The following is a 25,792-nucleotide window of genomic DNA, read 5'->3' as shown; positions in this document are numbered from 1 at the left end:
ATACATATATATACATATACACACATTTAACATATTTGTGCAAGTACCAAAAAATAAGGGTTTGATTTAAAACGGTGGATGTTGCAATTTTTTTTAATGTCACATGGTATTTGCACAGCAGCTTTTCAAACCCCCTTTTTTTGCGTGTTAAAAAAATGTTATTGCACAAAAACACAATATAATGCCCAACTGTTTGGTAAAGCATAAAAGATGATGTTACGCCAAGTAAATATATAGCAAACATTCACATATAATACTTGGTATGTAAGTTTACTGATACTTAAAGGTTAAAAAGTATTTGACTTGTGTTTTCTCTTTTCTTGGCAATAATGTCTAGCACCTCTCCATAAGGGCCAGAAGGCTCACAGTGTGCCTAATTAACCACTTCATTACCAGAGGTCCTTGAAACCTAGATGCCCAGACAAAATTTAGCAGTATCATTATATTAGAGAGTCATTGTGACAAAAGTCAAAAGCTTAAAGTCTTACAGTTTGTTGTCTTTAGCAAGCAGACACACCCTGAGTAGAAAGGCATGTTGCCTGCCAGCAGCTTCAGAACGGGACCCTTGCTCTTTGTGGGGAGGCAAAAACGTATTTTGCAGAGGTCACACCCCCTGCTGAGTCACAGCCAGAGCTCTCCAATCAGCAGAAAGCATGAACTGTGTTATTGCTCACTAGGGGGCATGTCATATCTCTACAATGTGATCACTGCTTCCCCACAAAGGGAAATGGTCTGCATGTTACTTTATGTGACCTGTATATTAACCTTTCATCTCCCTTATCCTGCACATTCAATTCTCTCATCTCCTTCCTCCCACCGTGCATTGACCCCTTTGCCTCCTCAATGATTTCTCATTATCAAGCTCCGCACCTGAAAGCCAACATGCTTCAATATTCAAAAATTGTGGCAAAAATTAGATCACCTTGGAAGTCTAATTTCCAAATGTTGTCAAATTTTGATACAGTGTTGAATGACTTAATTGTAAGCCAAACAATCACAACACTGAAAACTGAAAAATGGTAATGAAGGGGTATTACAAGTCAGTACTGTGTCAGGAAGTGATTAATCACTTGTAGGTTGCCCACCAGCAAAGTATTGCGGACCGGCGGGCTGCACCTGCAAAGCAATATACCAGTGCACAGATTTTCCCCCGCCAGCCTGAGCCTATCAGAAGGTCCTAGCCAATAATTCACGGCTGGGACCTGCTGATCAGGTGTGTACAGTCACAGCCTAGAGCTTTGTGTTGACAATCAGTGGGAAGAGAGGGAACAACCTCTCCATTTCTCATCCCTGAAACTGAGATCTATTAGTAAAAGCAGCATATTACACAGTTAGGCACACATTTTTACCACTTAACCGCCCCAGGTGTTAACCCCTTCCCATCCAGTGTCATTAGTACAGTGACAGTGTATACTATTAGCACTGATCACTGTATTAACCACTTCAGCTCTGAAAGTTTTACCCCCCTTCATGACCAGGCCATCTTTTTTTTTTGCGATACGGCATTGCGTTATTATAACTGACAATTGCGTGAGTGTGCGGCAATGCTGTACCCAAATAAAATTTCCTTTTTTTTGGTCCTCCCCCCCCCTACAAATAGAGCTCTTTTGTTGGTATTTGATCACCTCTGCTGTTTTAATTTATTTTTGTGCTATATACAAAAAAAATTAAAAAAACTGACAATTTTGAAAAAAAAAATTAAAAATATTTTAAATTTTCTGCTTTTTTTTTATGGTAGATTTTTATTTTTTAGTATAATTTATTTTTTACTGGTAATGGTGGCGATCAGCGACTTCTAGTGGGACTGCGATATTGCAGCGGACACATCGAACACCTAACCGACACTTTTTGGGGACCAGTGAAACCAATACACGAGGAGCATGCGTGGAAGCTTCCAAGATGGCCACGCAAGCCGGGAGCTCGACACTGCCTCAGCCATCGAGTCATCCTAGCGCCGGATCGCAGCCAGCGGGAATCATTTGGGGGAACCCCCAGCAGTCCTTACATTCCTGGTAGCTCAAGGGACCTGGGACCGCAATTGTCCGCCGAGGGAAAACGGGCCAAATCCAAGATGGCAGCCACGTCTCAGCCATGAGACCAGTACACAGGAGGACAAACAGGGCACAGGCAAGTCCTAACCCCAGCGACTCTAGCCTACACGCTTGGCATCCACCAGCATAACCCACAACCTATCCCCATCCCCTGCCTTAACGGAATCGCTCATCGGGCGATCGCTGGACAACCCCCACACACCTGGATACAATCATTGAGTCCGAAGGCCCAGGCACAGGTATTCCCCTAAATGCAGGAGACCTGTACCTTAAGCTATCTGAGCTGTCAGACAGGGGCCTTACTCACACAGCTCACAAAATCACCAATGACATTCACACAAACTTCCAAAACCTAGGCTCCAGAACATGAGCATGAGCATTGGTGTGGACAGGCAACGGCACAAAAGGGTGGTATGTCAATGTACGCATCACTGTCCAAACCCACCTCTAAATTCCCATACATGGAAGCATGGGAAAGAAACCTACAGGAAACCTGGGACCTGGAGGATTGGCATAGAGCGTTGACAAGGGCCTTCAAAAGGTATACTGAAGGTCTCGTTAATAGAAGCTAACCTGAAGGTAATTACAAGATGGTACCCGGTACGCTCTAGACTAGCAGTCAATTCCCCTTTATGTTTCAGGGAATGTCACACCATTGGTTCCATGCTACACGTATGGTGGGAATGGCCGAAAATTTGAGGATTTTGGACTAAAATGTTCAACCTTATCCGGAAAGTCTCAGGCAAATCAGTCCCAAAGTCTCCCTAAGTAGAATTGCTGAATGTCCTCATACCAAAAATCCCCAAATACACCCAAAAATGTATCTTCTTTGTTTCTGGGAGCAAAGGTCACCATTGCCAAAGCATGGAAGCAACCCACGGTTTCGTTCCTAGCAGCCAACAGAAAGATATCATGGATCGTGACCCAAGAAAAAGAATGGTCAGCTCAATACGCAACACTACCAAAACATTTGAAGCAACATGGGAACCTTGGACTAGACCACGTAGGAACCACTCTCATCCCCAGCATCAAAACAATATAATCAGGGTGATCTCCCCGGAACCTGCCACCTCTTCTTCCTCTCTCTCTCTACTACCTTCTTTTCCCTTTCTAAACTTTTCTGTTTTATTACAAAGTTAAAGTTTATAAGAGTTTCATCTCTGTCGTTCTAAGCATATATCAGTATCACAACCTCAGGAGTTAAGCTACTGCTGGACATACTCCTAAACACTCCCTGATAGGACTTGATTATTGTAGTCTTGATGCTCCTCATAGAACTTTTCCGCAACTCTGGAAACCACTGTCATTTCCAAGTTGGTGGGTCGGGTAACGATACAAATGGCACTTAATGCTATTCCTCTCACCAGTCACCTCATGACACAGTATGCACCCATTAGGGGTGTCAGGAGTGACGGATGAACTAGGTGCCTTATCAAGATTTGTTTCTAGTTACCGGAACACAAGCTTTGCTACTTTATTACCTAAATTCTGATGAGAGAATTGTCTATAGGGATAATGTGTACTGCTGATCCAACATTCTTTTCTATTGTGATATAATTATTATCTAATGTCATTTTCTGATCTTCAATAAACATTTTGAAAGAGAAAAATATGCACTGTCACTGTACTAATGACGCTGGCAGGGAATGGGGTTAACATCAGGGAGGATCAAAGGGTTAAATGTGTTCCCCAATAGTGATTGCAAACTGTGGCGGGGGGGGGGGTGTGCGTTGACTGGGGGAATGTAAAGATTCATGTTCCAGCTTAGCAGGAACACAAGATCATCACATACCCTTCTCACAGAATGGTAGTCTGCCATTCTCCTGAACGATCAGGGGGTCCTGACGGACATCGCGTCCACGAACCTGGCTCCCACTGTGTCCAATCACAGCAAGAGCAGGTCACCAGCGGCACGCGTATCCCAGACCCGGAACTGTCAGATCATGTACCAGGTACGTGATCTGGTGCAGAGCGGCCGCCCTGCCGCAGTAAATCTAACGTTAAACAGTAATGTTACTGGTGAGGTCAGTGGTAGTCAGTTCCTCCTCAGCATCAGTTAGTGTCAGATTGTCCGCTGCACTATAGCAGTCCCATTATTAATCGCTGATCACTGCTGTTAGGAATATAAAAAAAATACAATTCCAGTATATATACAGACCATAGTTTGTAGACGCTATAACTTTCATGCAAACCAATCAATATACACCTAATGTGATTTTGTTTTATCAAAGACATGTACCATAATACATTTTGGCCAAAATGTATGAAGAAATTTGGTTTTCTGCATTGGATATGTTTTGCAGCAGAAAGTAAAAAATATTGTTTTTTTAATTCATACATGTGCATCAGTTTTCAGTTTTTTTTTTTTTGGCACTTGTATGCCAGTTATTAAAGTCAGTTCAGAAAGAGTAGGTCTGTAACTGGTTTGCAAATGCCAGTTTTAATTAGCATCCACCATATTCTATATATAAACTATGATTCCAAAGACTTACTACACAAAACTGCTTAGGTCAGATTCTTAAACAAACAACATAAATGTTACCTTTTCTGTGTCAGCAAAAGCATCAATACATGGATAGGTGTATACTCTGAAACCATAAGATATATATTCTTTAAGATGAAAAGTTGTTTAAATAGCAAATAACTGCTGTCCATACACTACTTAAATGAGCATATTTAAAAAAAAAAAGAAAAAAAAAAGAAAAATGTGGATGAAGACAGCAATGACAAAAATACAGCCAATTATTTGCTAAAAAAGTTTCACATGTCTTTTTATCTATGGCCATTAGATGGCAGCATGCACAAAGTTTTTCCTTTGTGCAAACAGACAACCAAAACCTGCAACAAAAATAATTCTCAAGAAATATCAGAAACATTTATACCCGACATGTAGCACACCACATCGGAAAACTAACTGGCAGTTTACCATCATGATCCTTCATACAATCATGCCAAGATATTTAAGAATCTAGACAGACCCACATAATTCAAATTTTGTGGCACAGTAGTTATTGCTACTGTGAAAATGTGTAGCTAAAACACTCCAGTGTGTTTTTCAACATGTGACCAACCAGCATGATTTTCTAAAAACCTTTTGGTAGATTACAATGAATAGTAAATTTTTCTATATCCTTTAAAACTAGCATTGTCATAAGTATTTGGTTAAAGGAAACCGAACGCCTCAATGAATGAATTTAGCCGATATTTCTTTTTGGTGTAAAACAAACATTGCAATTTTATAAACTTATTGTGGAGTAAGATTGAACAGCTGCTCTGGGTTTTTTTATACGTATAACACACATTTGGTTCTGTACATACCTTACTGTATCCTGTGACCTTAAATTAAGGCAATTCAAAAATATTCTGCAGTCCTAGAAAAGAAAACCAGGTTTCACAATTCAATCAGCAGCTAAAATGTATCCACATGAATTGCAACTCTGCCTAATTTTTTAGAACATGCACTGGCGAGTTTGGAAATAACATATCTAAATTTTATCCAATACATTTTTCTAATAAACATAGATGTATGCTCAATGTATTCAATTTGTAGATAGAACAAGGAAAACATGCAACTTGCACATGCGTATCAGAGTCTTTATTTAGCTACAGAATAGTGAAGATAAGATCAGCTTACATGTTTAGGCAATTAAATATTTTTTTTTTTAAATAACGAAGATGTTATACTTACCTCCACTGTGCAGCTCGTTTTGCACAGAGTGGCCCCGAACCTGGTCTTCTGGGGTCCCTCGGCGGCTGCCTCTGCTTCCTCCCGCGGGTACTTCTCACGTTCATGCGAGCACCCTCGCATGGTAAGAAGCACCTGCGCTATAGCCGCTGGCTGTATTACACGGCCCCGCCCCCGGCGCTCCACGTCAGTGGAAGTGATTGACAGCAGCGTGAGCCAATGGCTGCTCTGCTTTCTATCCATCCACTCCAGTCAATCAGCGGCCAGGCTGAGCGGTAAAGGGGATGGCGGGGGCGAGCGCGGGATTTTCGAGGGGTCAGGTAAGTAAAATGGGGGGGGCTCGGGACGCAGGCAGTGTCAGATGTTTTTCACCTTAGTGTATAGAATGCATTAAGGTGAAAAAATATTTACCTTTACAACCCCTTTAACATTAGTCATAGCCATTACAATTGCAGCCTTGTAGATCTGAGCCAAGGAGGCCTGCTGATGCACCGCCCAAGAGGCAACAACAGCCCTAGTAGAGTGCGCTTTTAGTTGAAAAGGAGGGGTCTTCCCCTTTACTCCATAAGCCTGAAAAATTACTTGCAAATCCATCTAGAAATAGTGGACTTTGATGCTGCCTGGCCCTTCTTGGGGCCCTCTGGCAGAATAAATAATCAGTTTTTCGTATATGAGCGGTCGTCTGCAGATAGATACTGACTGCCCTTACCACATTCAGAGTGTGTAATGAGTCTTCTTCCGCTGACTGCGGATCTGGAAAAAAGGACGGTGGGACGATGCAGCATCTTGATTCAAATGGAATTTTGTAACTACCTTGGGTAAAAAAGGTAGGGTGAGGCTGCAGCACCACCCTATCTTTGTGAATAATCAAATATGGCTCTTTACATGAAAGAGCTGCTAACTCCGATACCCTCCTAGCAGAGGATATAGCTACCAGAAAGTCCAATATCTTAGTTAAAAGAACTAAAGAAGCACGATGCAATGGTTCAAAAGGTTGTTCTTGTAAAGAGGACAAAACCAAATTTAGATCCCATGGGCACACAGGAGGTTTGACTGGCGGATTTAAGTGCAGCTGCCCCCTGAACAAAGGCCCTGACCAGGGAATGTGAGGCAAGTGGCTTCTGGAAAAAAAAACTGACAAGGCCGAGATTTGGACCTTGATAGTGCTCAAAGCCAACTTCATCTCTATGCCTAACTGAAGAAAGGCAAGAATCCTGCTAATGGCTCACTTTCTAGGATGCCACCCCCTGGATTCACACCAGGAAACATATGCTCTCCAGATTCTGTAGTAAAATGAGCCTGGAAGTCGGCTTTCTGGCATTACCCAAAGTGGAAAGGACTGAATCAGAGAGCCCACAGCCTTTTAGAATGTGGGTCTTAGCAGCCAAACCATCAAACATAGACTTTGTAAGGCAGGATGGAATACTGGACCTTGTGAGAGTAGGTCTGGATGTAGCGGAAAAACCCAAGGCTTCCCTACTGCCATCTTCACGATCTGGGCTAACTCATAGCCACTAGAATGACTGGCCTTGCTTCCCTTTTGACTCTCCAAAGGAACTGCGGAAGTAGCGGAATTGGAGGAAATGCATGGTAATCTCATTGCGCCGTTAAGGCATCTGATCCTTGAGCAAGTGAATCTTTTGTTCTTGACACAAAGCTGTCTAGCTTCTTGTTGAACCTGGACGTGAACAGGTCTACATCTGGGGTACCCCACTTTTGACATATGATCTGAAATATGTTGGGGTGTAGAGACCATTCTCCCGGATACAGTCGCTGGTGGCTTAGAAAGTCCGCCTGCCAATTTTCCACCCCTGGAGTAAAGACCGCAGTTATGCAAGGAGTATGCCTTTCTGCCCAGACAAGAATGCGATTCACCTCTTTGGGCATCCAGAATTCTGGTGCCTCCTTGGTGATTGATATAAGCCAGTGCTGTGGCATTGTCGGATTGTATCCGGACAGGATGACCCCGTTGTCTGAAAGACCAGACTTTGAGGGCTAGATAAACTGCCCAGATCTCCAGAATGTTGATGGTTAAGAGCTTCTCAGCTGTAGACCATTTTCCCTGGGTGCATGCTTCTTTGAGAACCGTTCCCCAGCCTGTCAGGCTGGCATCTGTGGTTACGATTTTCCATTTTAGTGGGGGAAAAGATCTTCCTTTTAGAAGATTTCAAGCCCGTAGCCACCAATTGAGGCTTTGGCGTACCCCTGTGGATAGGCACATTGGAAGATCTAAGGCTTGAACCCTTTTGTTCCAGGCTAAGAGGATATCTCTTTGTAAGGGCTTTGAATGAAACTGAGCATAAGAAACGGCTTTGAAAGAGGCGACAATCTTTGCTAGTAGCTTTGTACATAGCTGAATGGAGGGATTCCTTTTCACTATGACTAGCCAGACTAGATCTTTTATGTTTTTTGGCTTTTGCTCTGGGTAAAAACACCTTGCTTTGATTGGTGTCTATGATCATGCCCAGGTACTCCAACCTTTTTAAAGGTTGCAATGAGGATTTTTCGAGGTTGAGAACCCAACCTAGGGTGTTCGAAGTATTCCATGGTGCTGAGAACGCTGTGGTTCAAGTGTGCTACGGATTGCTCTACGAGTAGCAAATAGTCTAGATAAGCTGTCACCGTTATGCCCTGGGCCCTTAGGTTTGCCAAAGGAGGGGCTAACAACTTTGTGAACACTCAAGGAGCAGTAGCAAGACCGAAAAGGCAGGGCCACAAATTGAAAATGGCGCTGATCTACCGCAAGCCTTAGATATCTTTGGTGAGCGGGAAAGATTGGCACATGCAGATATACATCTTTGATGTTTATCGATGCCATGAATTCTCCACCCTGAAGGGTGGAGATTACTGAACGGCTGGAATGCATATGGAAAGGTCGGATGTGCAGGAATAGATTCAGGTCTTTTAGATCCAGGATGGGTCTGACATCCCTGTTTGGTTTTGGAACCGTAAAGGGGTTGGAGTAGAATCCTGAGTTCTGCTCCTCTGGTCCTATTTCTATTATCTCTCCCTGGGATAACAGATTAGCTAAGGCCAAAACAGAGGCCTTCTCTTTACAGGATATTTGGGGACCCCTGACTTTAGGAAGCTCTCGGAACTCCAGCTTGTATCCCAGAGACACCGTGGATGTTATCCATCTGTCCTGAATCTCTTCCTGCCAGGCCTCTGCAAACTGCAGCAGCCTTCCCCCTCACTAGGTCGAGCAGGAGGCCTTGGGGCTCTGTTTACCAGATTTTTGACCCCAAGAACTCTTTTGACCATGGGCTTGGCCTTGGGCCTTTCCTCTAGTATTAGAGTGGGAAGGAGAAAGAAAACGTTTAAAATATGGAAGTTTACTCTCTTTAACCGGTAAAAATGTGAACCTGCCACCGGTTATTTTCTGGATGTATTTATCGAGCTCATCTCAAAATATGCGCTCCCCTTTAAAAACGGGAATCCAGCTAAATATCTTTGACTTGACATTTCAGCTGTCCAATGCCTAAGCTAAAGGGACCTGCGCATATGTACCAACATGAGGGACAGACGTGATGCCTGCTGAACAGAGTCCAAAATGGCATCAATTGTAAAACATAGAACCTTAGGAAGGTTTCTGTAATTCTCAGTTTCCTCACTGGGAAGGAGGCCAAGCATCTAACTTGCTCCTTGAGGAACTGGAACATGCCAACTGCTGCGACTGTAGGTTGGACAACAGCTGCAGTCATTGAAAAGGCGGCTTTCAGCAAAGTTTCCAGCTTCTTATCATTTGGATCTTTGAGTCTCTGAGCACTGTCCAGAGGACAGGTTAGGCTCTTATTCACACAAGAAATGGCCGCATCAACGCCTGGAACTCCCCCTTTCTTGGTGAACCCTTCCTCCAGGGGATAAAGCAGAGAAAACCTTTTAGGAGGGGAGTACAGTTTATCGGGATGCCCCCAGTCCTCATACAACAGTTCATCCATCAAAGGATGAATTGGAAAGGTATACACAGCCTGAGATTTTTGGGCCCCTAGGTAGGAAACAGAGGTTGAGGCAGCCTCAGCAGGGGGCAATCTGAACGTGGCACGCACCAATTCAGTATAGTACTGAACCTGCTTCCTGAGGGCCTGAGAGGTAGACGAGGACTTCTCTTCCTCGGATTCATCCAACTGCTCTTGATCCCTATCCCCAGATAGGGATCTTTCCTCTTTATCAGAAGAATCATCTGAGGGAGAAGCTAGTGCAGAGGGAGGGGATCTACCCCTTTTCCTGCTATCTTTTAAAGGAAGCTGTGATAAGGCTAGTTATCCTTCCTTCCAAACCCTCTAAAGCAATCTTTAATGAGTCTGCTGTGACATATTCAGGGACTGCTATATTTGGAGAGGCTGCAAAACCTGACAGGTGCACTAACTCATCCTGTGAGGCTGGCTCCAGTCTTGCAGGGTGGGGTGGTAACCTACAGGCATTTTTAGAACCCCTGGACATAGGCGGTGATGCCTTGGTGCCTTTATTACCCCCCTTTGAAGTCTTCTTATGATGAGACATAGTCCTAAACTGCAAGCGGAGGTACTAGTACATATGCAATCACTGTTGTGCTATAGCCTCACAATAAAAATATATGCCAATACCACACAACCTGATGCTGAGTAGGTGTCTTAGGTTTGCCTGGATCCAATCACGTTAGATGCTTTCAGCCCACAACTCTGTGTCCTCCGCTTACAGGGGCTCTGATGCTCTGGGCTTTTCAAACTTGCCGCCTGGCGTCTGCACACTGACGCACCATGCACCCGCACGGCGCCACAACCACGCCCCACTTGCTTCCCACCTAGCTAGCCACAAAGCGCACCCCCCCTGCTGAGTGCGCGCCTGTAGGACTCTCATGGTGGCAGCTGGGAACCAGGGAGGGAGAAGAGGACCACTCAGAGGCGCTGCATGGCCTTTCTGGGACCGCGAGACCACGTGGGACCCCTTTTGTATGCAGATGTGGCAGAGTCTACAGCGGAGATGGTGAGCGGCTTGACAAACCAACTTCACTGAGCGTGTATCCTGGATGGCATGCAAGTATACACCAGGTTTGCCTCTTACTCCCTCTAGTGGCGGAAACCAGGTAAGACAAATATTCTTAGAAGAAATCCATAATATGTAATATATATAGGATTATCTTCACTTACCTGTCCTCGCTGCAGGAACTGCTGAAGACAGATTCTAGCCTTCACCCATCACAGCGGGCAGTGATGTGCAAACCTTCAGAGATTATGGGTTCCTAATACAGACTTCTCTTACCTGGACCTGTAAAAGACTCTGCCAGAAACTTTCGTGCCACTGTTGTATAGTACATCAAGTCTGGTTCTCCCAGAGCCCAGTCCTCCAAAGAAGCAAAACCTTGTTTCTTCTGACCACGAGGCCCGGGTACCATACCATCTTGGGCATCAAATATTAGCCCGAGATATGGATCTGGTTTGTATAGCTGCTAGACCCCTGCAGAGCTCTCTTCTTTGCACATATTTTACGTGACAAAACACCTTAGACACTGGCGAAAAAACTGGAGGTGCTCCCCATAAGCGAGGGGTTATATAGGAGGAGGAACTCTCCTTAATTAGGGTCAACCAGTGTCCAATCACCACAGGTGACTATCTAACTCACTAAGTAATGAAGGCTCTGTGTTCCCATGATGTATGAACAAGAAAGAGGATTTTTAAGGTGCTCGAAATTACAGGGATTAGACTCAACAGCATTAAAAGCATAAATGTTTTATTATGAACAATAAATACAATAAATAAATACAATTCAAGTTCAATTTAAGTTTTAATCCTGTTGTGAGCACCTTAAAAGCCCTTTTTCTCATTTTGTTGTGTATTCACAATACATATTAGGATGTGTTGCCATATATCTTGCTACACTGATTGTGTTGAACTGAATAAAACTGAAATACTAAAATTTAGACCAAACTATAGTGATATCTATATGCATTTGGAAGTACAGTAGTCAGTTTATTGGCATTAGCAAACCACACACTTTAAGCACTTGCACAGTTCAAATGATTTCACTGGCTGTTCAGGTAAACAACTAGTCAGCAGTGTTAATTTTTGGCAGCAAATTCTGATTTAGTTTTAGTCTTAGGACTAAAATGGCATTTTAGTCCCATTTTAGTCTTCTGCAAGGGTTTTCGTTTTAGTCGTATTTAGTCGATTAAATCTCCAGTACATTTTAGTAGACTAAAATGTCCTACCCATTTAGGTCTATTGGGTTTATTTGCATTGTAATGCATTATTTAAGCATTTCTCTACAATTTCCAAACTCCTTATATACTCCTGGAGTGAAAAATATAATAGGTTATTATTTATGGTAATAAGGTTTGAACATCCACTACTACAGACACAGATTTAGTCATTATGAAGTGTGAGTGTGTGTCAGAGGGTTAACTAAACAGCCAAGCCCTTGCCATCCTAATAGAACATTCCCCTTAAAGTGGTTGTAAACCCTTTACAACCACTTCAAACTACAGGCAAGCCTATAATTAAGCCTGCCTGTAGCTGCACTGGATATCTCCTAAACCTGCATGATTTAGGAGAAATCCCTGTATTTGCATGTGCCGTCGTTATGTGGCACATGCGCACTTAAGCCAACTGAAGCAATGGTAGTACGTGCCGTTGCTTCAGTTGTACTGTGCTGTCCATGGCGTCCCCTGCGTGCATGCGGGAGTGACGTCATTGCGGCTCCAGCCAATCACAGCGCCGGACCCAGGATACCCAGAAGAAAACCCCGGGCGACATGTCGGCAGCCTGAGAGGGAGACAAGGATGGCTGCGGGGGATTCGTTCTCGGGTAAGTAATTCATAATGAGCTAGTATGCTATGCATACTAGCTTATTATGCCTTTATCTTGCAGGGGGTGTTTTTATTTAATTTTTTTATTTTTTGCAGGAAGGTTTACTTTCTCTTTAAGGCTGCAGATAACAGCCTTTGTTAAACTTCTGCTTACAGCCTCTTATCTACAAATGCTGGGCTCCATCCAGAGGAAGCAGGATCTCTGTGGAAACCAGAACTGAGGGTAAAACGTCCCTGCCTCACATTTTCGCTTAGTTTTCGTTCGTTAAAGGAATTGATTTTCATCATAGTTTTCATCAGTGGACGACAATGCGGTGTACTTTTTGTTTTTGTCACAGTAAAAATGACGCTGAGAAAAATTTATGACAAACTTTTTAGTTGACGAAATTAACACTGCTAGTCAGCAAGAGAGGCAGACAAGTGAAAAGACCCTGTACATTTCTGCTCAGATTAGAATTGGAATTGGCTTTAGCAAGGTTTGTGGCGTTAGCTTACTTCAGATGTCATCATAGGTGAATGGAATGTGAAAATGTTTAATAGCAGTGTGAGCCCTTTTGTATTGTATTTTGTCAAATTTGTTGTGCATAAGATTTGCAAGCCATTACTTCAAGTAAAAATCTGTCTTGAAACATTAATAAAAAAATATTCAAGTGATACAGGTCATCTAGCATTTTTACAGAACAAATACATTTCCACACACAGAAGCTTACAATTATTTTTCAAAAGTTTTGGCACTGTCTCATTGCTTTCAAAAGGTGTTGGAATTTTTTAATATTCTATCATACTTTAGCCAATAAAGTTGAGATGTATGACATTAGAAAATGCATTTGCCATGTGAAATGACCTGCACAGACCCACAGCAATCAGGATATCTACCTAGCTGGGTTACTGCAGTTTATAGTATATAGAGAATATAAAGAATAGAATAGAGTATATAAAGACCTTATGACACCTACCGTTTCAAAGTCCTTGTCATTTATATCAAGAAAAGCATTTGCAAAAAAGGTGTCATCAAACCAATGACGAACAAGATTCTCCCTCATTTTTCTAGGCGCCATTCTACATAAGGCTTCAGAAATGGCAACCTGACCATCGTAGTCTACAGCAAAATAGAAAGAAAATGAATTAAACATTGGTATACGTGTAAAAGGCATGTTGGTAAATTTAGGAAAGATTGTGTAAACAGACAAGGCTGCCTAAAGGAAACCTGTGCTGTAAGCCGACATTGCCAACCTACAGTAAAAACCTGGAGTTGGGGACTACACCTTTCAGAGATGCTATGGAGCTGCAGTGCAGCATTAGATATATTTGCAAACTTATGTAACAAAAACCTTGTCTTGATGTCTTGAAACAAGGATGCAGCCGTTGATGTCCTGACTGACTCAAAAGTACTAAAGGCCAGGGCTGGACTGGCCTACTGGGAAAATTCCCAGTAGGCCGTCTGCCCTGGGGCCGCTTTGAGCGGCGACTGCAGCACTCTCCTCCCTCTGTTCTATGCTCCTATATCACGAAGCTGGTTCTGTGTGCAAGATCCCGCCCCCCTAGACTGGCTCGTGTGATAGTAGATTGAATCAGTGTTCCGCTTATCACACAAGCAGGTCTAGGGGGTAGGGACCTTGCACACAGATCCAGCTCCGTGATATATGAGCACTGGAGGACAGAGGGAGGAGAGCGTGTGTTATCCAGAAAATGGTGAGACCGTGAGGCTGCAACTGGTGGGCACAGAGAGGCTGCATCTGGTGGGCACAGAGAGGCTGCATCTGGTGGGCACAGAGAGGCTGCAATTGGTGGGCACAGAGAGGCTGCAATTGGTGGGCACAGAGGCTGCAATTGGTGGGCACAGAGAGGCTGCAATTGGTGGGCACAGAGAGGCTGCAATTGGTGGGCACAGAGAGGCTGCAATTGGTGAGAACACATAGGCTACAATTGGCGAGAACACATAGGCTACAATTGGCGAGAACACATAGGCTACAATTGGCGAGAACACATAGGCTACAATTGGCGAGAACACATAGGCTACAATTGGCGAGAACACATAGGCTACAATTGGTAGGCACAGCGAGGCTGCATTCATGGGCACAGAGAAACTACATTGGTGGGGACTGAGAGGTGGCATTGATGGGCACAGGGAGGCGGCATTGATGGGCACAGGGAGGCGGCATTGATGGGCACAGGGAGGCGGCATTGATGGGCACAGGGAGGCGGCATTGATGGGCACAGGGAGGCGGCATTGATGGGCACAGGGAGGCGGCAATTGATGGGCACAGGGAGGCGGCAATTGATGGGCACAAGGAGGAGGCATGAAGCTGCATTGATGGGCAAAGCAAAGCTGTAATGATGGGCACGGCAAGGCTGTAATGATGGGCACGGCAAGGCTGTAATGATGGGCACGGCAAGGCTGTAATGATGGGCACGGCAAGGCTGTAATGATGGGCACGGCAAGGCTGTAATGATGGGCACCGTGAAGCTGCATTTGATGGGCACTGATGAGGCTGCATTGATCTCTTGTATAATGTCTGCAGTCTCTGACCATCTTTAGTATGATGTCCTTAGTCTCTAACCATCTCCTGTACCATGCCTGCAGCCTCTGGCACCTCCTGTATCATGCCTGCAGCCTCTGACCATGTCTTGTATCATGTCCGCAGCCTCTGGCCATCTCTTGCATCATGTTCTCAGTCTCTACCTATCTTGTGTGCTGTCCTCAGTCTCTAGCCATCTCTTGTATCATGTCCTCAGTCTCTAAACATCACTTGTATCATGTCCGCAACCTCTGTCCATCAAGTCTGCAGTCTTGGAGGGGGGGGGGGGGGGGGGGAGTCTGGAGAGGAGTTAAGAGTGGGAGCCAAGCAAGTCTGAGGGGGGTCACTGATGTGAGGGGGGTCACTGATGTGAGGGGGGTCACTGATGTAAGGGGGGTCACTGATGTAAGGGGGGTCACTGATGTAAGGGGGGGTCACTGATGTAAGGGGGGGTCACTGATGTAAGGGGGGGGTCACTGATGTAAGGGGGGGGTCACTGATGTAAGGGGGGGTCACTGATGTAAGGGGGGGTCACTGATGTAAGGTGGGGTCACTGATGTAAGGGGGGGTCACTGATGTAAGGGGGGGGGGGAGTGAATACAAGAATATAAGGGGGCACTGATATAAAGGTTTCCCCCATATATCAGTAATCCCCCCACCCCATTCTTTCTGCGGAAGGTGGTCTCTGGAGACCTTGGTTCCTGGGGTACCCCTTGGAATTTGCTTTTTTTTATTGTATGTATGTGTATATATATATATATCCATATGCGCTTTCTTATCTGCCGTGTATATAATATATATATACATACACACACACACATATACACACTCTTCAAATGTGCTTTCCCTTTCATGAACAAGGAAATAATGACATTATGATGTTAGGCTGGTATAATAATGTTATGGGACTAGTATATTTTTTCCAGGGCTGGTTTTCCCAGTCCGGCCCTGCTAAAGGCGTTGGATCAGCATGGCAGCATCTGATTTCTCTTAAATAGGTTTATTTTAAAAATATCTTCTATTACATTCATAGGGGTTCATAGGGATGAGATAGAATAGTGATGGCCACTGGTTAGAGAGTTATTCTGATATTAAAAGCAAAAATGCAGAGTCAATTATTTTTTACACTGGCACCCATCTGCTAATGAAAGCTAATTTTTGGCCTATTGTATGCAGATATACTGTATAGCGCACCATTCATACAACAGTAATATTAGGCAACATCTATGCCTGTGAGGAAAGCTCCATATAGAATACACCAACATTTTCAGTAAAAATGCAAATGGCATACCCCCAACTTCAAACAATTTTCTTGCCATGGTTTTCCTAAAAAAATAAATAAATAAAAATTAGCATATTTCATTCTTTAAAGTAAAACTGTTCTTTGTGCTGGTTGACATAATTTGTTTTCTGGAAGACACAGTGGCAATAAGTAGTTTTCTAAATGCTTTCCTTTTCCATATTCTTGTGATCTCCTCCCTTTTTCCTAACTACCAATTCACAATCACGGAAGATATGGCTAATCCTGAACTTGGCTTGTCTTTTCATTACTGCAGTTAATCGGAGTTACAAACAGCTTGGTAAGTGAGAAAAGCTAAACTACAATGGCCAGATAAATATGCTTTAAAAGACACCACTTTGCCATCTTACGTTTATAAATCGATAATATAAATTAAAGTTCAAATTACTCATGTAGAACATTCAGTATGTTATATTACTATTGTACGTTACTTGTTAATTTTAACACACACTGCTTCTCAATTTGTCAAAGATTGTTGTATGGATCAGCTGAGCTTTCCAAATGCCTAGTATTTTGCAGCATTTTGAGGGTAAACGTCAATTTACAAAGATTTGCACAAAGGATTCTACTCTAGGAAATACGGCTAGCTTTATACTGCATATAGTTGTGCTGTTCAAGGAGGTGTCTGTTTACTGAGAAGAGTAGCTTACATTACAATTTCCAATCGGAAATAGCAGAGCACTGTCACATACATCTGAAGGCAACAGCATTATTTAGCATTTAAGAAATGTACATTACTAAGTAGATTTTGACTTCTTTGATAAGCTAGAACAAAAGAGAACAGTAAAGTCTAGCAACCAAAATTTCTTATAACTGGTTCACGAAAAAAATTATGCCAATTGGCTGTTTAATTTAATATATTAATTGTTGTTGTACTGAACAGTTCTGATGAATTATTAGAGTCCACATATATTACTTACAGCAGAGTACTCATCTCTTCAGATGATTGAAGCGACTTCTTATCTTCCCGTGAAATATGATCCAGAATGTGGTTAAAAGTCTTTATTGCCTTTTTGACAGTTTTTGGAAACATATAAAAAAAAAAAAAAAAAAAAATTAAACAAAACATATTGATTGGTCAGATTAATACACAAAGTGAAATATTTGAACATGGCTCACCTCCAACTGAATATGAAACGCAGGCCACTTTTCTGCTATGATATATCCAAGATGAAACAAAAAGGAATCCAGTAACTGCTTTACACCTAATGCAAAATAATAAAATATTTAAATTAATCTTTTAATTATAGTACTACAGCATTAATCTGCTTGGAATTATGTGATCACAGCATATCCTACCACTGTCAAAACTAGTTTGATCCAACTTGATACTGTGGACCATCTGGGTGTCAAAGCCCAGAGCCCCATCCTCGCTCCACACTGCGCTTCAATCCAAGAAAGCTGGCTGCATACCGATCACATCTTAAAATTCTGAATGGTTTTACACACTGCAAGCCTTACACTTCTAGACACATGCCCAACATATTTCATCAAAAACAGGACTTACTTGCTTAATAAAATTATTTGGACCTCGTCATCAGAGGACGTCGGTGTAGGGTCAGATTTCTTGCATTGAATCATTCCACTTGGACTGCATATACAGTCGTGCTCCTAAGTTTACATAACCTGTCAGAATTTATGATTTCTTGGCCATTTTTCAGAAAATATGAACGATAACACAAACATTTTGTTCACTCATGGCTAGTGCTTGGCTGAAGCCATTTATTATTAAACAACTGCGTTTAATCTTTTTAAATCATAATCACAACAGAAACTACCCAAATGACCCTGATCAAAAGTTTACATACCGTGTATTGCCCCCCTTAACATCAATGACGGCTTGAAGTCTTTTGTAGTATTTGTGGATGAGGCTCTTTATCTTCTCAGATGATAAAACTGCCTATTCCTCTTGGCAAAAAGCATCCAGTTCCTGTAAATTCTTGGGCTGACTTGCATGAACTGAACATTTTAGTCTTTTTAAATCATAATGGCAACAGAAACTACCCAAATGTCCCTGATCAAAAGTTTACATACCCTGGTGATTTTGGCCTAACAACATGCACAGAAGTTGACACAAAGGGGTTTGAATGGCTATTCATGGTAACCCTTCTCATCTGTGATCTCTTTGCTTGTAATTAGTTTGTGTGTATAAAGGGCAATGCGTTTCTGGACTCCTGACAGACCCTTGCACCTTTCATCCAGTGCTGCACTGAGGTTTCTGGATTCTGAGTCATGGAGAAAGCAAAAGAATTGTCAAAGGATCTACGGGAAAAGGTAGTTGAACCGTATAAAACAGGAAAGGGATATAAAAAGATATCCAAAGCATTAAGAATGACAATCAGCAGTGTTCAAACTATAATCAAGAAGTGGAAAATTAGGGGTTTTCTGTTGAAACCAAACCACAGTCAGGTAGACCAACTAAAATTTCAGCCACAACTGCCAGGAAAACTGTTCGGGAAGCAAAGAAAAACCCACAAATAACTTCAGCCGAAATGTAGGACTCTCTGAAAACATGTGGTGTGGCTTATTCAAGAGGCACAATAAGGAAACACTTGAAGAAAAATGGACTACATTGTCGAGTCACCCGAAGAAAGCCATTACTGTGCAAATGCCACAAAGTATCCCGCTTACAATATGCCAAACAGCACGGAAACAAGCCTCAAACCTTCTGGCATAGAGCCATTTGGAGTGATGAGACAAAAATTTAGCTTTTTGGCCACAACCATAAATGCTACATTTGGAAAGGAGTCAACAAGGCCTATGATGAAAGGTATGGAGGTGGATCGCTGAGGTTTTGGGGATGTTTGAGCTAGAAAGGCACAAGAAATTTGGTCAAAAATGTTGGCAAGAAGAATGCAGTATGTTATAAAAAAAATACTGGAGGAACATTTGCATTCATCAGCCAGGAAGCCGCGCATGGGACGTACTTGGATATTCCAACATGACAATGATCCAAAACACAAGGCCAAGTCGACTTGTCATTGGCTACAGCAGAATAAAGTGAAGGTTCGGGAGTGGCCATCTCAGTCTCCTGACCTCAATATCATTGAGCCACTCTGGGGAGATCTCAAATGTGCAGTTCATGCAAGACAGCCCAAGAATTTACAGGAACTGGAGGCTTTTTGCCAAGAGGAATGGGCAGCTTTACTATCTGAGAAGATAAAAAGCCTCATCCACAAATACCACAAATAAACTTCAAGCCATCATTGATGGTAAGGGGGGGGGGGGGGGGGGGCAATACAGGGTATGTAAACTTTTGATCAGGGTCAGTTGGGTAGTTTCTGTTGTCATTATGATTTAAAAATATTAAAACCAGTTGATTGATAATAAATGGCTTCAGCCAAACACTAATCATGAGTGAAAGAAAAAAGTTTTTATGTGATCATTCATATTCTCTAAAAAATGGGCAAGAAATAAAATTCTGCTAGGGTATGTAAGCTTATGAGCACAACTGTATATGCAGTCTAAGTGGAATGAGTCAATTCGAGAAATCTAAACCTACACCGATGACGAGGTCCAAATTATTTTATCAAGCATGCAAGTCTTGTTGTTGGTTCTGCCAGGGTATGTAAACTTATGAGCACAACTGTACAGCTATTTATATTTACCGTATATACTCGAGTATAAGCCGAGATTTTCAGCCTCTTTTTTGAGGCTGAAAGTGCCCCCCTCGGCTTATACTCGAGTCATCGCCGTCTGCCTGCCCGATCAGCGTGTCGAGCAGACAGACGGCGGCCATTCTACTATTCAAAAGCCGCGCCTCCCTCTCTGTGATAGGTGGAACACTCAATTTCCCAGCAGTCAGTGTTCCGCCTATCACGGACATCCGCTCATTCTCATACTATGGACGAGGATGAGAGGATGTCCTTGATAGGCGGAACACTGACTGCTGGGAAATTGAGTGTTCCGCCTATCACAGAGAGGGAGGCGCGGCTTTTGAACAGAGGAATGGCCACCGTCTGCCAGGAGGAGAGCGTGGCACACAGAGGCTGCAGATTGGCACAGGTAGGCAGGGATGGACGGACAGCACAGCACAGCACAGCGACGGACGGGACACAGGGACACAGCGACGGACGGGACACAGCGACGGACGGGACACAGCGACGGACGGGACACAGGGATGGACACAGGGACGGACGGGACACAGGGACGGACACAGGGATGGACGGGACACAGGGATGTCTCACCCTCGGCTTATACACGAGTCAATAAGTTTCCCAGTTTTTTTGGGGTAAATTGGGGGCCTCGGCTTATACTCAGGTCGGCCTATACTCGAGTATATACGGTAGAAGCAATGAGCGATTCCTAGATTGTAAGCTCTAACAAGCAGAGCCCTCTGATCCTCCTGTACTAAATTGTATTGCAATTGTAATATGTCTGTAAAGCACTGTGCAAACTGTTGCTATACAAGTTCTGTATAATAATAATTACCAAACAAAAGTGGCAACCACAAAATTAAGTTTTAGTATTAAAATTGAATATACCATATGCAAACCCTAGTTATCAGATCAGTGTTTTTGGATTGTGGACAGGTATAATTTTTTGGCTGATCAGACAACTTTTTGTTGTTGTGATATAGTCCCATTGGTAAACAATTAGCAAAGAAAAAATAAATACTTACAACAAAATTGCAATTTTAACGCTAAGAGCACCAAATATTGAAGTAGGAAAGAAATACTCACCATCTCTGCTGTTACTTCTGCAAATCACCTAACACAAAAAATATATATATATAAAACTGAGAAACAATTTATGACTTCAAGTTGCCAAACGTATATATGTACACTATTTCCTGCACCAAAATCTTATTTTAGAGCAAAGATAAAAGTAGCCAGAGAATAATTGTTAGCTAGTATCATAAATCACAGGCTTGCTTGCAGCAGACTGCTGAAATACGAAGTTTGTGTTACTGGTCTTTTGCAGGAATTGCCTGCACAACACCCAAAATTGCCTTTAACTTGGTCTGGACAGGAAAATGAACAAAAATGATCATAAGAGACACATACACCATAAATACAAAAAAAATACAGAAAAATATATTTTTTTTAGAATGGGTAAGACTATATGTTACTGGAGATTCCTGAAAGAAAGGACAAAAAAATAAAAAAAAATTCCTGACGCATCTCTAGGACAGCACGTCCCAGTTCACACCAGTGCACTGTGCGATAATCACAGTTTATTCGCACTGCAGTGCAATATGATGCCTGTGCCATGTGATTTAAGCCATACAGATAAATCTAGCTGAATTTTCATTGCATTCGGACCAAACTCGCACAGGACCCTTTTTTTGGACTGACAGTTCGCACCAAGATATGCAAACTGATTTGGGGGTGTCATTAACTTTCTATATTCACATCAGTTCGCATAGTGCAGTGTGAACTGCCTTGCAGGTCAGGTGCGATGCGAGAACCCACAGTGGATTCACAGGGTTCGTGCATCGCACTAGAGCCGAAGTATTATAAAACAAAAAAGATAAATGAAAACAACAACTTGGAGAACTTTATATCCAAATTACAGACACAGATTAGTTGGATTACATCCAGCTCCTATTACCTGACAAATATGTAGATGCTGGACCATATGGCTGCACACATAATCAGCTGGTCTTTAAGCGACTTGGGGGGGAGAGAAAAAAGGGGGACACTAGCAGCACAGGACTGGAACTTAAAAAAGTTGCAAGGTCCTGGTCAAGGCATGTCTAAAAACTACCACGAAGAACGTAAGGAGAAAAGTCCATGTCATTAGATGTATGCCAGGAAGAAAAAGTTTACCAACCTCTTAGACCCCTTTCACACTGGGGTGTTTTTCAGGTGCTTTTGGGCTAAAAATAGCGCTGTAAAATCGCCTGAAAAATACCCACTCTGCAGTCCCAGTGTGAAATCCAATCATTTGATATTTCCCCAAGGCTTCTTTATTAGGAAAAGCTGAGAAATAAAAATTAAATCCTCTTTTTCCTTGAAAATCTCCTTAATGAACTGAAACAGACTGCACATTGGCAAGCGTGTGCAAGTTGACAAAAAAAAAAAATGTTGGACTGGGGACAGAAAAAGATCCAAGAATTATCCCTTTTTGAAGATGCTGGTTGACTAAGGTTCCGGGAAATGATTTTCTTAATTGGCTAAAAATTCCCATTAGCTGCACTCCTACACTTTTGCCTGGCCTCAATTTGTCCTAAAAATAGATGGTTGTATTAGAATGAAAAACTGGATCTGGCACACTGGGTTATAGACTGGCATATGCCAACCTCCTTGTGTGGCTCTTGTTGACTATGTTACACAGTTAGTCGGGTTGAAAAACGACACAAGTCCATCTAGTTTAAAACAAAACAAACATACAATCCATATATTCTTTGCAAAGGAAATTGAGCTTTGTTCTTTGAAAAGTTATTTGGGTTGTCACCAGATCTATCCAATGCCTCATTATGGATAAGAATCAAAAGGGAATTTTAAAGTGTCAATTTTGAAGATGATCACCTTTATTGCCCGTGTTCTCTTGGCACAGTTAGCCAAAAGCACAGAATGGGCAGTCAGATTTTGTAATTTCTGTATCCATCAAGGAATTCTATGCTGTAAGTAACTGCTTTAATTAGGGCCAGCAGAAAAGGTGAAACATTTTCTCAAGGTAAACCACCTCTAAAATAAAAGTTAAACTATTCTAGCCATAACTTAGGCATCCAGACAGAGCCCCCAGAATCTACTGTGGGTTTGAAGGACAGCACTATTCATGGTGCAAGTCAGATTTCTTTGAAACTTTAGATGGAGATGAGTTGAATTTTAAAACAGGGCGCACAACACTGCTGGCCCCCTCTTAAGCAAAATTTGTGCTAGAAAGACATTTTCTCTTGAACACTACATTCATACTTAGTAATGTCAGGGAGATTTTATTGTTTTTTTTTGCTATATATATATATATATATATATATATATATATATATATATATATATACACACACACACACACACACACACACACACACACACACACACACCTGATCCAAAGACCTCTTTAAAGCACACCAGTCAGCAGAAATCTAAATTTTTTAATCTCCTCACACATGCTGTGCAGCCTATTTTCCTTATTTTAACGAGAGCGAGAGTCACATGAGCATCCTTGGTCTCTTCATCTTGCTCTGCACCGTCTCCTGTAGGAGGAATTAAGTGGAGCCAGCATATAACTGTAATAACGCCTAAAAACCCAACTCAGCAGTACTGTGCCGGACACACTCTATAATTCTGTTGGTGTGCAGCCTGGTTCACATACCGCTCAGAGACACTTTCTCAAAGAGTACTCACTAGCAGGTAGAGATGTTTGTGAAACACAAAATCACAATAACCAGTCCCAGGGTAACCGGATGTGGGTAAATTGTATAAGGGGTTGTAGAGCTAGGAAAATGAAATTGATGAAGTTAAAGAAAATATAGTGCAGTGACTTGGAGGACTTCAAAACAGCAACTAAACCGTATATGGTTCATAGCCATCTTTTTAAAGTGTACAGCAATTCTATTTTAAACCATTTAAAAAGGAAAAAAAAAAAAGTTTTGTATCAAAACATACCACAGCAGTGTCGTAAAATTCTTCCACAAGTTCAGGAACCAACAAGCTAGTCTCATCCCATATCTTCAAAAACTCCAAGGTTCTCTCAAACCAAAGGACCATGTAACAGAACAGAAAAAAAACATGCAGAATACTCAGATTTGTTTTAGACTGAGTGATATGTCTAAGCCTCGTTAACAGCGCCAGTGGAGTTTACAGCCCCTCTGAAAAGTGATCTGCAGCAGATCCCATTTTAGAAATCTTTGCTTTTATTTTTCTTTGCAGGTGTTCAGGGTTTTTTCCCCTAGTTATGGTGCGGACTTCATGGCTTCAATGAGCATTTTGGGCAGGCAGAACCATCTTCCAAACATGACACACTAGGTAAAATCTGCCATATCGCAAAGAAATGCACTGCACTTTGGCAATTCGTACAGACCTGAGCAGTCATGTTGCTTTCAGCTCGCGTTCACATCGGGCTAATTTGGCATGCGATTTGACATATGTGCCGCACCGATTTCCACAAGTAGTTCCTGTACTACTTTTGGTGACTTCAGGGGCGATTTGAATAGACCTATGTGCATGAACCTAAACAGATGTCTGTCAAATCGCCCCCAAAGTCGGACTGCAGTGCGGGTTTGAACTTAAATGATTTCCAACCCGCAGCAGTGTGCACCTGGGCTAAAGGTGGGCATTTGGTAGACGGGAAAGATGTGGATCTGTTTTCACCTCCCACTTAGGCCTGTGTGAACTCAGCCTTAGTAATTTTAAACACCTGCCTTATACTATTGGCTTTGATAGTATGTGCAGTGCCTTGAAATTTCCCACATTTTGTCATGTTACAACGAAAAATGTAAATGCATTTTATTGAGATTTTATGTGATAGACCAACACAAAGTGGCACATAAATTGTGAAGTGGAAGGAAAATTATAAATGGTTTTCAAAATTTTTTACAAATAAATATATGTGAAAAGTGTGGTGTACATTTGTATTCAGTCCACCTAAGCCAATACTTTGTACAACTACCTTTCACTGCAATTACAGCTGCAAGTCTTTTTGAGTATGTCTCTAACAGCTTTGCACATCTAGAGAGTGACATTTTTGCCCATTCTTCTTTGCAAAGTAGCTCAAGCCCTGTCAGATTGGATAGAGAGCATCGGGGGACAGCAATTTTCAAGTCTTGCCACGCATTTTCAATTGGATTTAGGTCTGGACTTTGACTGTGCCAGTCTAACACATCAATATTCTTTGACAGCGAACACATTGCCCATTCAGTTCAAAAGATGGTGCCTCTAGTCCATGGTCGGTCATCACCAAGAATCGAAGGATGGAACTGAAAAATATAATCAGAACAGGTAATATAAATTCAAAGATAGGATCGTTCGGTCCTGGAAGACTACTGGAAATAGAGTTACTGGTAAGTCTAACTGGTTTTCCCCAGTCGTCTTCCAGCACAACCGTTGAGAGGATCCCCAAGTACTCACCAGATCGGGTGGGGGGGGGGGGGGGGGGGCACAGCTTGGAGGACTTTCCTCCCAAAAGCCTGGTCCTGACTAGACAGCAGCTTGGCCATGCAGCCACTTTGCAGATCTGCCCTGGGGTGGCACCAGCCTTTTCCGCCCAGGAGTGTGCCTAATACCCTTAGAAGGTACCTTATCTAGCACTCTGTTCCCCCTGTGATAGCAAGCCTGATCCATCTGATTAAGGTAACTATAGAGGACTTTCAACCCTTACTTTTGCCGGAAAACAAGACAAAAAATGAATCTGCTACTCTAGGCCTTGGTTGCTTCTAGATAACTTGGAATGCACCTTCTAACATCCAGCATGTGAAATGGTCTTTCCTTGTCAATTGAGGCATTTTGACAAAAAGTAGGTAGAATAATGTCTAGGGATTTAACTTAGACGTCACTTTCGGCACAAACTCCA

General features: G+C 42.5%; 1 protein-coding gene across 2 annotated transcripts in view; it reads right to left on the bottom strand.

Moving 5' to 3' along the window:
* SYCP2L (synaptonemal complex protein 2 like) overlaps positions 1-25,792 on the bottom strand; it is a 238,888-nt gene that overhangs the window by 194,820 nt on the left and 18,276 nt on the right. Inside the window, exons 5-12 of one of the 2 annotated variants that reach the window (XM_077492189.1) lie at positions 23,890-23,991; positions 21,019-21,046; positions 17,456-17,541; positions 17,257-17,345; positions 16,328-16,362; positions 13,474-13,616; positions 5,370-5,422; positions 4,594-4,639 (exon numbers count right to left, since the gene is read on the bottom strand). In XM_077492189.1, coding sequence (XP_077348315.1) covers positions 4,594-4,639; positions 5,370-5,422; positions 13,474-13,616; positions 16,328-16,362; positions 17,257-17,345; positions 17,456-17,541; positions 21,019-21,046; positions 23,890-23,991 — 582 coding nt within the window. Of the gene's footprint in view, positions 1-4,593; positions 4,640-5,369; positions 5,423-13,473; positions 13,617-16,327; positions 16,363-17,256; positions 17,346-17,455; positions 17,542-21,018; positions 21,047-23,889; positions 24,000-25,792 lie in introns of those variants that run through there. The other variant, XM_077492188.1, reaches the window with a different exon arrangement.

The sequence above is a fragment of the Lithobates pipiens genome, unplaced genomic scaffold (assembly GCF_037356315.1).
Source record: "Lithobates pipiens isolate NorthernLeopardFrog02 unplaced genomic scaffold, aLitPip1_a1.2 Scaffold_19, whole genome shotgun sequence".
NCBI classification, from domain to species: domain Eukaryota; kingdom Metazoa; phylum Chordata; class Amphibia; order Anura; family Ranidae; genus Lithobates; species Lithobates pipiens.
Note: the sequence above shows the minus strand (reverse complement) of the source record. Positions and strands in the feature narration are given on the sequence as shown.